At 35.9% G+C, this 12,439-nt stretch overlaps 1 protein-coding gene across 10 annotated transcripts in view; it reads left to right on the forward strand.

Annotated features, from left to right (window-relative positions):
- The window catches only part of LOC126780190 (protein AF-10), a 41,264-nt gene extending 29,290 nt beyond the window's left edge, over positions 1 to 11,974 (forward strand). For 6 of the 10 annotated variants that reach the window (XM_050504436.1, XM_050504435.1, XM_050504440.1 and 3 more), the window contains 8 exons: positions 509 to 651; positions 1,075 to 1,179; positions 2,393 to 2,429; positions 5,953 to 6,133; positions 7,337 to 7,454; positions 8,115 to 8,249; positions 8,822 to 8,937; positions 9,205 to 11,974. In XM_050504436.1, the coding sequence (XP_050360393.1) occupies positions 509 to 651; positions 1,075 to 1,179; positions 2,393 to 2,429; positions 5,953 to 6,133; positions 7,337 to 7,454; positions 8,115 to 8,249; positions 8,822 to 8,937; positions 9,205 to 9,240 (871 nt within the window). In that variant the 3' untranslated portion in view covers positions 9,241 to 11,974. The remainder of the gene's footprint in view (positions 1 to 508; positions 652 to 1,074; positions 1,180 to 2,392; positions 2,430 to 5,952; positions 6,134 to 7,336; positions 7,455 to 8,114; positions 8,250 to 8,821; positions 8,938 to 9,204) is intronic. The other 4 variants (XM_050504439.1, XM_050504443.1, XM_050504437.1 and 1 more) reach the window with 3 other exon arrangements.
- Positions 11,975 to 12,439: the final 465 nt, after the last annotated feature.

A 12,439-nucleotide genomic window follows, 5' to 3' on the forward strand; every position in this document is an offset into this window, starting at 1 on the left:
ATTGGGCACGTTTCTTGGCGTCGCTTTCCGACGGCAAAGTCAAACGACTCCATTATTTCACAGCGGCCGGGTGTGCTACATATTCAATAACGTCATGATGATGAGGAACGAGTGTTGGCGTGGTTGGTAGATATCTGCATTTCACGCCGAAGGTTGTGGTTTCGATTCGCACCCAGGACAGACATTAGTGTGCATGAACATGTCTTTTTGTCCTGAGTCTGGGTGTAATTATCTATATAAGTATGTATTTACAAAAGAAAAATAGTATATGTAGTATATCAGTTGTCTGATTTCCATAGCACAAGCTCTGCTAAATTTGGGATAAGATGGCCGTGTGTAAATAATGTCCCAGGATATTATTATTATTATATTGTTATTAATATTATATGCCTGTGTTATTACGTTGCACGGACGAATGTGTGTGTCCCATTTTACAATTTGTTTTCCTTGGCTAGTATATTCGATTTTAGCGATAACGTTTTTTAATTGATACCTTAATTGTATACAGCGTAAGCGGAATGGCCGGGTGTAGTAAGGACGCGAGCGTTGGCGTGAACCTGGGTCAAATGCCGCCGGTGGGCATCAGAAACAAGAAGCGTGCAGCTATGGCCACCTCCGTGGTCTCCATGGCGAACTCCGTGTCAACTATGCGTGAGTATACACAGACAGTCGGTGATGGGGTGTTCCGTAAATATTCCGTAAATGTTCCGTACTCGATGTTTAATGTGTCACCCGAACCGCTGGATTTGAATCTAGAGAATATTTTGCGAAGTTATATATGTTATATGTTAGCGTTTATTGTTTGGCGACAATTTTTTTGTACGACGAGATAACGCAATAGCTTGGAGATAGTGTACCACGTGCCGAATGCAACGTACTGAATGTTAAAATTTCTTTCTTAACGAACTTTAAGTTGAAGGCACACACACGTTTGTTTTTCTTTTATTTTTTTTGCTTTTCTGTAATGTCCTGTTAAATGTGGTCCATGTTTTTAGTTTTCCGAGGTCCTTAAAGTGGGTTATAAATGTTGTTCGTTATTGTAAGTTTATTTGCACCTGTCACTTGTTTTTATAGAAACAGCCACAGCTCAAAATCTCGCAAGTGTACGACGTCCCCCGCAACCGACACCACCTCCGATATACCAAGAAATAATCAAAGATTCGCCACCCAGCTCGCCTAGTACGTAAGATTTATAAACTCGACCGGTTCCTATGTTCTAATTTTAATTGTTTTAATTTTTTTTTATTTAAAAAAAGATGGTTTGTATGTGGTCACCACTGTCCATAGACATTGCAACTTGAATAAATATTAACTATTCCCTACATCATCACCGCGCCACCAACCTTGAGAACTAAGATGTCATGTCCCTTGTGCCTGTAGCTAAAATCTCAACGTACTTCAAATTCAAAGATCTTTATTCGTCATAAAAGCATTACACTTTATTGATCGTCACAAATCTGCCACCGATTCGGAAAAAAATACCTAAGAACCGGCGAAATAAACACGGCGGGTTCAATCAAATTTGCATGTTAACAAATAATAAATTATTAATTTTCAAACGGCCTGAATGCGATCATTTCCATGGGGTGCTCTCATCTATAAAGTCGTTAATTTTATAATAATCTTTAGCAAACAAACTTTTTTTGACTTTGACCTTTGAGCCAGTTGAGTGAGCCAGTAAAACTTCAGGTTGTGCCTGAAGTCAGACGCAGACACATGACCCATACCAACCGGGTGTCCTTTACATAACATCTTACTTCCCAAAGTTGATGGCGCATTGCCGTCGTATCATTTGGTGGCTCATCTGCCCGTCCGCCTACTTATATATTAAAGAAAAGTCCATATACCTATAAAATGTTTGGAATTAGTATTCGTTGATTTCCATGCAGGATAAATAATTATTCAATTGTATTTAATTACATATGCAACTTAACTGTCAGAAAAGAGTAACTACTGAGTTTCTTGCCGGATCGTCTCAATAGAATCTACATTCTGAACATATGATTTTTTATTTACATTAACTTTAATTTTAATTTTGATAAACGACATTTCAAAAGTGATCAACTTGTGTTCAGCCTCTCTATGGTAAGACTACGCAAATGTCCTACTTATCTTAAATCCATTTCTAATGATACGCTATGCGACCCGTCGATTATATAGAATGTTAAATAATTGTAATTTAAAAACGAGTTTATTTTTAATATAATTAGTTTTTTTTTTACACTTAATAGGCAAGCGTTTGACCGTTGACTTGCGTGATCTTAAGCATCGACACGGTCTAAGATGTTGCACGCTTACCTAAAAATTAGCGTTTTAGTATAGGAACCGGTTGACATTATAATTTTTTTTTTTTACGTATTGTATGTGAATTTTAATATGTTTTATTTTCTAGGTTCCGAGCGTCCGCTGAAACCCAAGCTTGAAAACAAGTAAGTGATTTTTTTGTTATTTATTGTATAGCGTTTAACGTAACTTAAGGAATTAATTCTGCAGCGCTCAGCGTTTGCGACTTTCAATCATGTATTATGATTTAGACCGTTTATGACTAAAAAAGAATATTGTATACATTTTGCCTTTTGATTGACATTGCGATTTTTATTAAATGTCATCAATGGTGTATGTAAGTTAAGCGTGCGCATAGACAGACAATTATGGTATATATTGCATCTAGATCGGTTGTGAGACGCATTCTGTATAGACGCTGGCAATACAACAAATATCGCTCTTGCTTCGTCAAAGCACTGCCAGACGTGAGGCCCAAGATATCCCCTGTGCTTGCAATATAGTATTATTGTTTGTAGAAGCTAGTGCCATTATAGGGTTACTACCTGAAACACAACAAAACGGAGCAATGATGATTAACGGTAGAATAATTAAAGTAGGTGGATTCGTCTAATCTACTAAAGGCGCTACAACCGGGTAACTAGTTTCGTCTAGGTTTCTTAATGCAAGCGTGCCGCGTGTATTTTGGGTCTGACAGTACTCTTTACCTTTGCACTAAGATAAAAAGAGCAAGGCAGTGAGTGATAGAAGACGCGGGCAGTGCGCTTTTAGAAATAAACTTAACTTGTCAGTTTCTGAAATGATGAGCATAGTCTGATTAAATTAATTTCAGAATAGTCATATATACATATATAATCAGCCACAGCGACTGAAATTTCGGCTGAGAACAACGGCGTTTATATGCTCTCAGGTGACCGACGTAGCTAATCGAACGAAGAATATACGACCACATTCACTGCACGTCAGTACCCTCCGATGTAGTTATATTGATGATCTCAGGTGGTCCGGCCTTAAGCTCGTCTTGCTTAGCAACGAGATATTTTGTTCGTTTAATTTAGTTACTAAATACTGAACTAAATTCAGATTAATAAATTATATTTCTGCTTTTGATCAACGTTAAAAGTTAACTTAAAACAACAACTCACTTAACTGATAACAATTCTTGAAGCCTACCTATTGACTGACCCTACTGGGTTAGAGTTCTGACGGTAACGGAAATACACTAAAAATGGTGATTGGAGTTATTAACGTTAAACATATACAAGGCTTTTTTATTGGTGGTAAAGCTTTGTGCAAGCTCGTCTGGGTAGGTACCATCCACTCATCAGATATTCTACCCCAAAACAGCAGTACTTGGTATTGTTGTGTTCCGGTTTGAAGGGTGAGTGAGCCAGTGTAATTACAAGGCACAAGGGACATAACATCTTAGTTCAGAAGGTTGATTTAAGCGATTTAAGAAAAAAAGATTAAGAAGGTGATTTAAGCGATGTTTAACATTTCTTACAATGCTTATGTCTATGGGCGACAGGTGACCACTTACCACCAGGTGCCCTATATGCTCGTCCGCCTTCCAATTCTATAAAGAAAAGGCTTAAAAGTTGTCCATCTAAGCTAAAAAAATTAATTGCAATGTAAATCAAAATGTAGACTCGTGAATAGGCACTGATACTGTGAGAAATGTAGACTCTTCTTATACCGGAAATTTGCTTCTATTCATGGGATTCGAGATGTTGTTTCACTAAGTCTTTCTGATTGCGAGGTATGTGAGCCAGTATAGTACGTGTATACACTGATTCTAACCTAACCTTTCATGCTGAAATACAAAGAATTTGAATTGACGCGATATCATTGGTCGAGAGGATCGAGATCTTGAATAATCAGTGACTTTCATTAATGATTCGTGACAGAATAGCGTTTTGGATGTCGATGAAATTTATATCGGAAATTAGGAAGTAAAATTAAAGTGGATATAGGTAGTTAATTAGAATAGTGTTGTATACAGCGAAGCTATTAGCAAATTGCATAGAGTATGTAAATCGGAGGTTTGCTTATCTTTACTCCTTCTTCGATTGGAATACACAGCAGGCGTTTAGCTCAAGTATATTTTAATAAGCTGAAGAAAACGATTTGTAAAAGTTAGAAATGTACCAAGATGCACAACAAAATGTTAATTATCTAAGTATTAAAGAAACTAGAGTTAAACCGATACCCAATGTATTGATTAAACTAACGCATTTCTTATTCTATTATTATTGCTAAGCTAACCGTGTTGAATAGATTCATGTTATATAAATATACATAAGATGTGTTTATTAAAAGGTACCGAATACCTTAACTATTCTGTATCGTATTACGAGGGTGCGTTTTTAAGTTCGCGCAATCGCATGGCTAGAATTAAGATAAAAACACAAAAAAATATTTTTCCTTTTTAATGTATTCACTTGCTAATGAATTTCATTTCAGACTGTTCCATTAGTTTATTGAATCCAAAAAAAAAAACGTTTTGAAAAGTATGAACTCTGTTGCTGTACAAAGTGCGTCCTTAATCTCCATCGCTGTGTTATCTTTCCACGGAGTTCTTTTTTCAACATTAGTATATATAATAATCACTTGTAGGTAGGTCTGCATTTATAGGGTAGGTTTCAAAATAATCAAGCCTATATTATGCAGGACAGCCAGCGCAACAAGAATTTTGTGGATGGGCTGTTGTCATGCAAAAACAGTACACCTTTCGTCAATTTTTCACTATCTTTTCCTTCGATGTATTCTTTAAACCGCTCCAGGATTAAATCATATTGTTCTCCGGTCGTGTAAATGCAGTGGGCATTGCATTTAGTTTAGCTTGGTTTCAGATTCATAATGATAACCGCTGATTTTATCCTCATCAACAATCCGACTCATTACACCATCATCGTAATCTTCATTGCAGAAGTCCAAAAACACACGTGTACGATGTGTGTACGATGTACGATGGCGTGATTAGTCTTGGCACCCATCATCGTTGACCTTAGTCATATTAAGATGATCTTGTAGCATTTTAAAAAGCGTTTATATCAAATACGTCAACAATTCCTGTGAGTAGTTTCTTATATATTCGAGAATCTTCCAATACTCATTTTCGACTGTTTGAATAAGTTCTATAATGACCACTTTAACCCTCCCGGCCTTTTGTCAATTTCCAGTGATTTCCTGCCTTGCTTAAAAAGCGTGTATCACTGTTTAACTATGGTTCAAAAAGTGGTACACGCTTTTCAAGCACAAATTAAATCGGCTCACCCTCAACCCCGCCATGGCCCGAACTCTAAAATGCACCCTCGCAAGCTTTTTTATTACAATTTAAATATATATGTTTGATATTATTTGTAGATAAACGGTTGGCTAAATATCAATCTTAAAAACCTAGAATAGAAAACGCGAATGATTTATATAAAACTGTAAGATAATATGTACAAAGACGGTACTAGATGATTTTTTGTATCGAATTAAATTAAATCGAAAGCAAGTTTTTAAACGCTCGCTTTTATTTACATTACAAAAAAAAGAAAGTATATTTTTTAAATTTTAATTTTTAAATATCTCAAATTACCAATATGATTTGAAAATCTTGTAATCTTATCATTTAGTTGTGACAAGTATAAAAGTACAAAAATGACATTTCTCGTGATGCAGACTCGGAGCCAGCTGCACAGCGCCCCACATGCTGGGTAATGAGCTGAATCCCGAGAGTGGCGCTGCACAGCGCTTGCAGGAACAATTAAGCGCAGAGTTAGCCGCACATGCTGTAGGTTCCAACGCGCCCGGCGGACCTGATATGCTCGTACCGCCGCCTCTCATCAATAAGGCTACACCTGTGAGTACTTTAAACGCAATACATTTTAATATTTACTCTATTACACCTAATATTTCTATATAAGAATACATTACAGTAATTTACTGTTTATCTTTAATTACTAGAATAATAATACTTGCACTAATATCATTAACACGAAACGTTGTGTGTTGTGAATATTAATTATTTCTTCACGTTTTATAACAGCTAAAATTAACATATTTTTGCCTTTTTATCCCGTTTAACTTGATTTTCAATTACGGCGCGAGCGAAGCCGCGGGTTAAGCGCTAGTATGTAATTTAATTGCCGCGAGGCTAGTCTTTGAACCAGAAGTGATTTTAATTTAATGAAATTATTGAATTGTAATTAAACAGTTTGTTTAATATAACGCAGTGAAGGAGTACTTTTATTGAACCGTAATTGGCTTCAATATTTATTAAAGCCAATTACAATTCATGTTCATCTGAACTATAATCCCTATCAATGTGAAATATAAGCGCTTTTTTTTATAGAATAGGAAGTACGACGAGCATATGGGCCGCCTGGTGGTAATTGGTCACCAACGCCCAATAGACATTGGCCTTGTAAGAAATGTTAACCATCGCTTACATCACCAATGCGCCACCAACTTTGGGAACTAAGATGTTATGTCCCTTGTACCTGTAATTACACTGGCTCACTCACCCTTCAAACCGGAACACAACAATACTAAGTACTGCTGTTTTCCGTTAGAATATCTGATGAGTTGGTGGTAACTACCCAGATGAACTTGCACAAAGCCCTATCACCAGTAAATCGCATAGCTTAATTGTAACATCGCTTCACCAATTTCAGCGTATATTCATAATTTTCGTATTTAAAAACTCATAAAAGTAGTTATACTACTAGTACTACCGGTCATCAAACCGCACCGCGTCCTGACGTTAACATTGTCAACATAAATCTCCTAATAGTGTATTATTGCAAATACAAAATAATACAAAAAACTTACACCGAAATACTGGCCAGCATTCCAAGCGACAGTTTCATCGGACGCGACTTACTTAAAATAAATCTGTTTTTCTAGTTAGCAGGTGTAAAAAGCGGAGAGCGTACAGTTAATAGTATAACTATATCTTAAACGAAAGTTGTGGATTCAATTAATGTGCTTTGTTATCGTGGGCATGTCGATTATTAATATTTTATTTCGGATGTATGTATGTCATACAAAGTTTTGTGTACAGAGTACTAGCACGAGCGGAATACGAGGGACGACCAGTGCACAGAGCCTGGACCAGCTACTGGAGCGGCAATGGGAGCAAGGCTCCCAATTCCTCATGGAACAGGCGCAGCACTTTGATAGTAAGTCCTACTCTTAACAAACTTATTAATTGTTAAATTCATTTACTCAATGTAGAAGTATTACCCTTACTCAATGGTGCTTAAAGTAAAAAACGAACTCCGGTTCGGAGTTGGACGACGTGAACTCACACAAAAATTGGTTCATGATGCCAATGCTATCTTTAAATTTTCTGTTTGTATAAACATTGAATGTAAATGTTCGAGGGTAGGTCTAAAAAGTTACGATAAATGGACATTTCTAGTCATAAGATGTGGTACATATGAAGAAAATAGATGAGATGGCCGAATGGTTAGATTGCGTAAACCTTGACCGAAGATGGAGTAGATTTAAAATCGGTCGAGCATCTTTGAAAATTCGTGCGCCCAACTTGTCTCTCCTTCCTTCCATTCTTAGATGAGAACTAGGAATTTGATGTTTACGTAGAAAATGTGCAATCCGCCGTCACTTGTTGCGGTATCTTACGTCGATTATCAGAAAACAAAACAAAAAATGTCTTATTTAAAATTAATTTAAGAGATAAATAAAATTATATATATATATATATCATATATATATATCATATATAAATATCATATATATATGATATTTCTATATGTGAATAAAATATTCACTAACGGCTTGTATCAAACTTTTGTTTTATGTAATTCATTTTTGAACAGTAGCGTCCCTACTCTCGTGCCTGCACCAATTACGCACGGAAAACGTGCGTCTCGAGGAGCACGTGGGCAACTTACTCCAGCGACGGGACCACTTGCTTGCGGTAAACGCGCGACTTGCGATACCGCTCACTGCTGGTGAGTCATTTGCTCCGTGGAGCACGTATTTGAGAACCAGCTGAGGGTAATGTAAAAACATTTCGACTGTCTGTTTATAACTGTAAGCTTGTTTTTCGTTTTTATACGCATAGTAATTGTTACATTATTAACACCGTACACTATCTCCACGCTTTTTAAATGTAAAATTGAAAATATATTTATGTTAATAGTAGAATAGTTTTCAGGGTAGTTTAACTGATTTTATGAATACTTAGAAGCTTAGGAAGAATCAGCTGATTTATGTACAGTAGGTCTTAGCCCAGCAGTGGGATATTCACAGGCTGATTTGATTTATGTAAATATTTGATTAATAGTTAAATTTAAAAAAAGTAAAAAATAAACACTTTAAAAGTGACCACATTGAAAAAATTGAAAATATCTTAATTCATATGAAGAAAATTCGAAAGTCAGACGTGACCTTTTTCTCTTTTAAAAAACTTTTCGTTAGAAACGTTTCAATGAACGTCGACATTATATGTTACGTAGTTTTGTTTCAATGTGTGTCACTCGAAAACATGACGTGATTGCGCTAAACGATTGTAATGTTTCAGTGGTGCCAGGTCCCGGCGAGAGCTCTCGCTGTCCGCGCGAGAACGGCGCCCCCGTGCGCGCCCCGCCCGGCACTGTGAGACCTAACGAGACCATCACGTCTGACCGACCCCATCAGGTAATTTATTTCATGAAAAGACTGTCACAAAAAAAAAAAAAAACTTCTCAATATTATGTAACGAAAATAAAAATTAAATGGTTAAATCAAATAATATATAATTATAATACCAGGTATTGTTTTTCCTTTTAGTCGTATGAATTCAGGTTTAGTTACCGCACGTTATCTGATAGTAGCGCTAAATTCAATCGATTCCTCTTAGTCCGCTCTAACAACAGTCACGGGTTCCATCGGCAAACTTAAGTGTATCGTGTTCTCGTGTTTCAGCTGATTATGCGCGAGGTGCAGCAGAAGCCCAGCTGAAATGAACCGGACGGCGGGCGCGCCGAAGCGGAGGACCCCGCCGCGCTGCGCACCGTACACACCTTTATCATGCTCGAACAACGCCGTCGGCGAGACTTCTCCATCGATGCTATACTCAACTACGATAACTAAACTTTTAACTCACTCGATCGCCACAGAAGACGTGTGACCTGCCACGAACCATCTCCAGACCATTAGTAATCCCTTATTTACAATATCTTCGTAGTGGAATCGACAAGACAAAGAATTATTTTAAAGGCTAAAACCCATAAACGGTTTATATTAACTGTACTACGTATACGTACGTAGGTGTATTATTTGTTGTATTTGCAGCAATTTATCAGCACCTAAGTAAATGACTCGACTACCCCATCGATTTCAGCTTAGATTTATAATATACACCATCATCCGTTATCCTTATTAGATAAAATGAGACGCTAATGCGTCCGTGGTGACCGTAATCATAATATCGAAAATTAATTGAAATATGTCAGCGCTTATCGCGAGTGATTTTCAATTAGTTGGATTCGATTACGACGATTGGACTATCGTAGCTCGTGTCAGTACCATACCCATACCTGTAAATATATAATTTTATCTGATTGTAAATATTTTCATATAGGCTTAGAATTAACGCTGAGTCCATGGGGCAGGTAGAAATCGTAAACGCTGATCACTTCGAGGTCAACGAAATACGTTTGCAGGTAGCAGGTCTTCCTGTTCGTTTACATTAATTATAAATAGACTAGGTCAAGATGGAGGCTTTTAAGTGCAGTATACTTGAAATAATGCGGTAAATATGTAAAATATTATTTAAAATATCTCATTTCTAATTTGGAAATAAGAAAAAAACTCCCTAAGTAAACTCGTTCACACACGTGATTGAGTATAAAATCATTCAAGCAAGTTTCGGCACAACGAAATATATAACTAACTACGCTACGCTATATGATATTTTAGATGAAAGCCTAATTATTCGGAAATCATAAATCAATGTATCTATGTACGATATTATATACGATAAAGCGATTTTTTTACAAATTTTATGTAAAAAATTATAGTATTATTGAAATTGGAAATAATTTTTCACTTTGGCCTCCATCCATCACCGTGATATGTTCACGTAATCTAGTTTATACATTGTAGTTATATAGTAAATATTCACTTAGGTATGAGTAAATAGACCTCCGGGCCAAACTTCTAGACTAAAGCTTAGGTATAAATTACAATTTAGAATGATAATTTAATTCAAAACGTTCATTTACTTTTTTAGATCGACGAAGATTATTTTGTTCGGTAGTAATTAGTTTTTATTTTTTAATTTATCCGGTACACATTTTGAAATAGTTTTATCCAAAGAAATTTTATCTAAAAGTTATTGTAACGAATAGCGTTTACATAAATATATTGTTAGAATATAAGACACGATATACGACATGACTCGATATAACCACACGGACGTTACTGAAACACAATGTATGACAAAGAGACAATTTGTATTCATCACGAAGCAGACACTTTGAAATAATTCTATCTCGGATTTTCCTAGTCGTGGAACTCGTCGTTCCATTGGTACCCTGATTAAATGCAGAAAAGCAATTGGAGAAACGGCACAAGAACGAGCTTACGCTTTGGTTACGTTGTTAGCTATGAGAGCAGCTATCAGTTACACGTGTAGGCAGAGAGGCGATCGTCTAATCGATTATGACATCGGTCTTCTCAAAATATCATTTAACCTCGAAGGTTATTTGTTTTTTTCTGGGATACGTTGTGATCAGTTAATCGGTGTAACTCGATCGTTCGTTTAGACGGCAAGGAATGTGAGAACGATACGTTATTAGGCGTTAGGCGGGATCGAGAGGATCGTTACGAAATGGTTGCATCTGGTCTGAAATGGTATTGGTTTAACTTAAGGTTTTCCTTAAGTGATATTTATTTATTAATATGTGTCCTTATAAATCTGAATGTTTTGATGTCACCTTGATCCGTTATGTAAGCATAGATTATAACTGTAGTCGCAGAGATGCAAGTCAGTGTGGGTACAGTTATAAACTTGTCCCTCCCTCGATGTTATTGTAACCCATTATTGGAGCTTGTTTACATTTGTGCGTATTTTATACTCTCGCTTGTAATAATGTTAAAGAAAATCTTGACATACTTGCCCTTTAAAAATCGAACAAAGTCTAAACCGAAAAACACCGAAGGCATTTGAATTTTCTTATCGCACCCTTAAAGACAGACTACTCGCTTAACGAAATCGTTCAAGAATTGTGACACTAATGCCGTTCGTTTTAGTTTCGTAAACTACAAGATCGATTTGTCTTCCTTTAACACGCGTTTAGACATTTTTGATTGAGTATTGCGAACTATTTATTTCAATAATGTATTCGTTTATTGATAACGAAATAGTGTGCGTCACACGTGACGTCACGTTCGTATACAAATACGCATAAATACAAACCCGCCATGTTATATGAACGTTGTCATTAATGTGTACTTAGTATTGTCTATGTTCAAGCGTTATCGGTGTTGCGTGTTCATTTTTAAATGTTTTTCATCTCATTGATCGATGTTTGTTATAATACGATAATCGTTTCTATAATGTTCCCATCGTATTTTAATTCTGATATTATTTAATGTCTCATTTTAAAACTAGCGAATCGATAGGATTTCTCTTTCGTTATATATAATGGTTTTTGTCTTATCTTCGATTTACAATTTTTAAAAGAACTTTGTTTTTATTTTTTTTTTATTTTTTAAGTAATTGCTGAATGTTTTTATTTTTAAATTTTACGTATTTCGACGTTACTAAACTTACCAATTCGGTATGGATATTTTTTAAATCATCTCTTTTTATATTCTGACGTATCACCGTTTATGGACATGTTATATTTGTAGATAATTTATGGGTAATCTTTAAGCAAAGCGGTAACCGTTAATCGAAATGTACCGAGGTTGGTGTAGGAATCGATTGTATAAAACATATATAAAACGTTCTTGCTGTACTTGAATAGTATAGCCCTGACCAATTATACACACGAAATACGCTTCTAATTACATTTAAATTAGATTAAAACGGATAATAGTCTTGAAATTTTTTCTAAATAATGTATCCTATCTTAAAATAGAAGAAAACCCTCTCCCCGGTTCGGGTATTAACATATATTTAGAGGGTCGTTTGCTCAAAGAAATTATGAAT

Source organism: Nymphalis io, chromosome Z (assembly GCF_905147045.1).
Source record: "Nymphalis io chromosome Z, ilAglIoxx1.1, whole genome shotgun sequence".
Classification (NCBI taxonomy): Eukaryota; Metazoa; Arthropoda; class Insecta; order Lepidoptera; family Nymphalidae; genus Nymphalis; species Nymphalis io.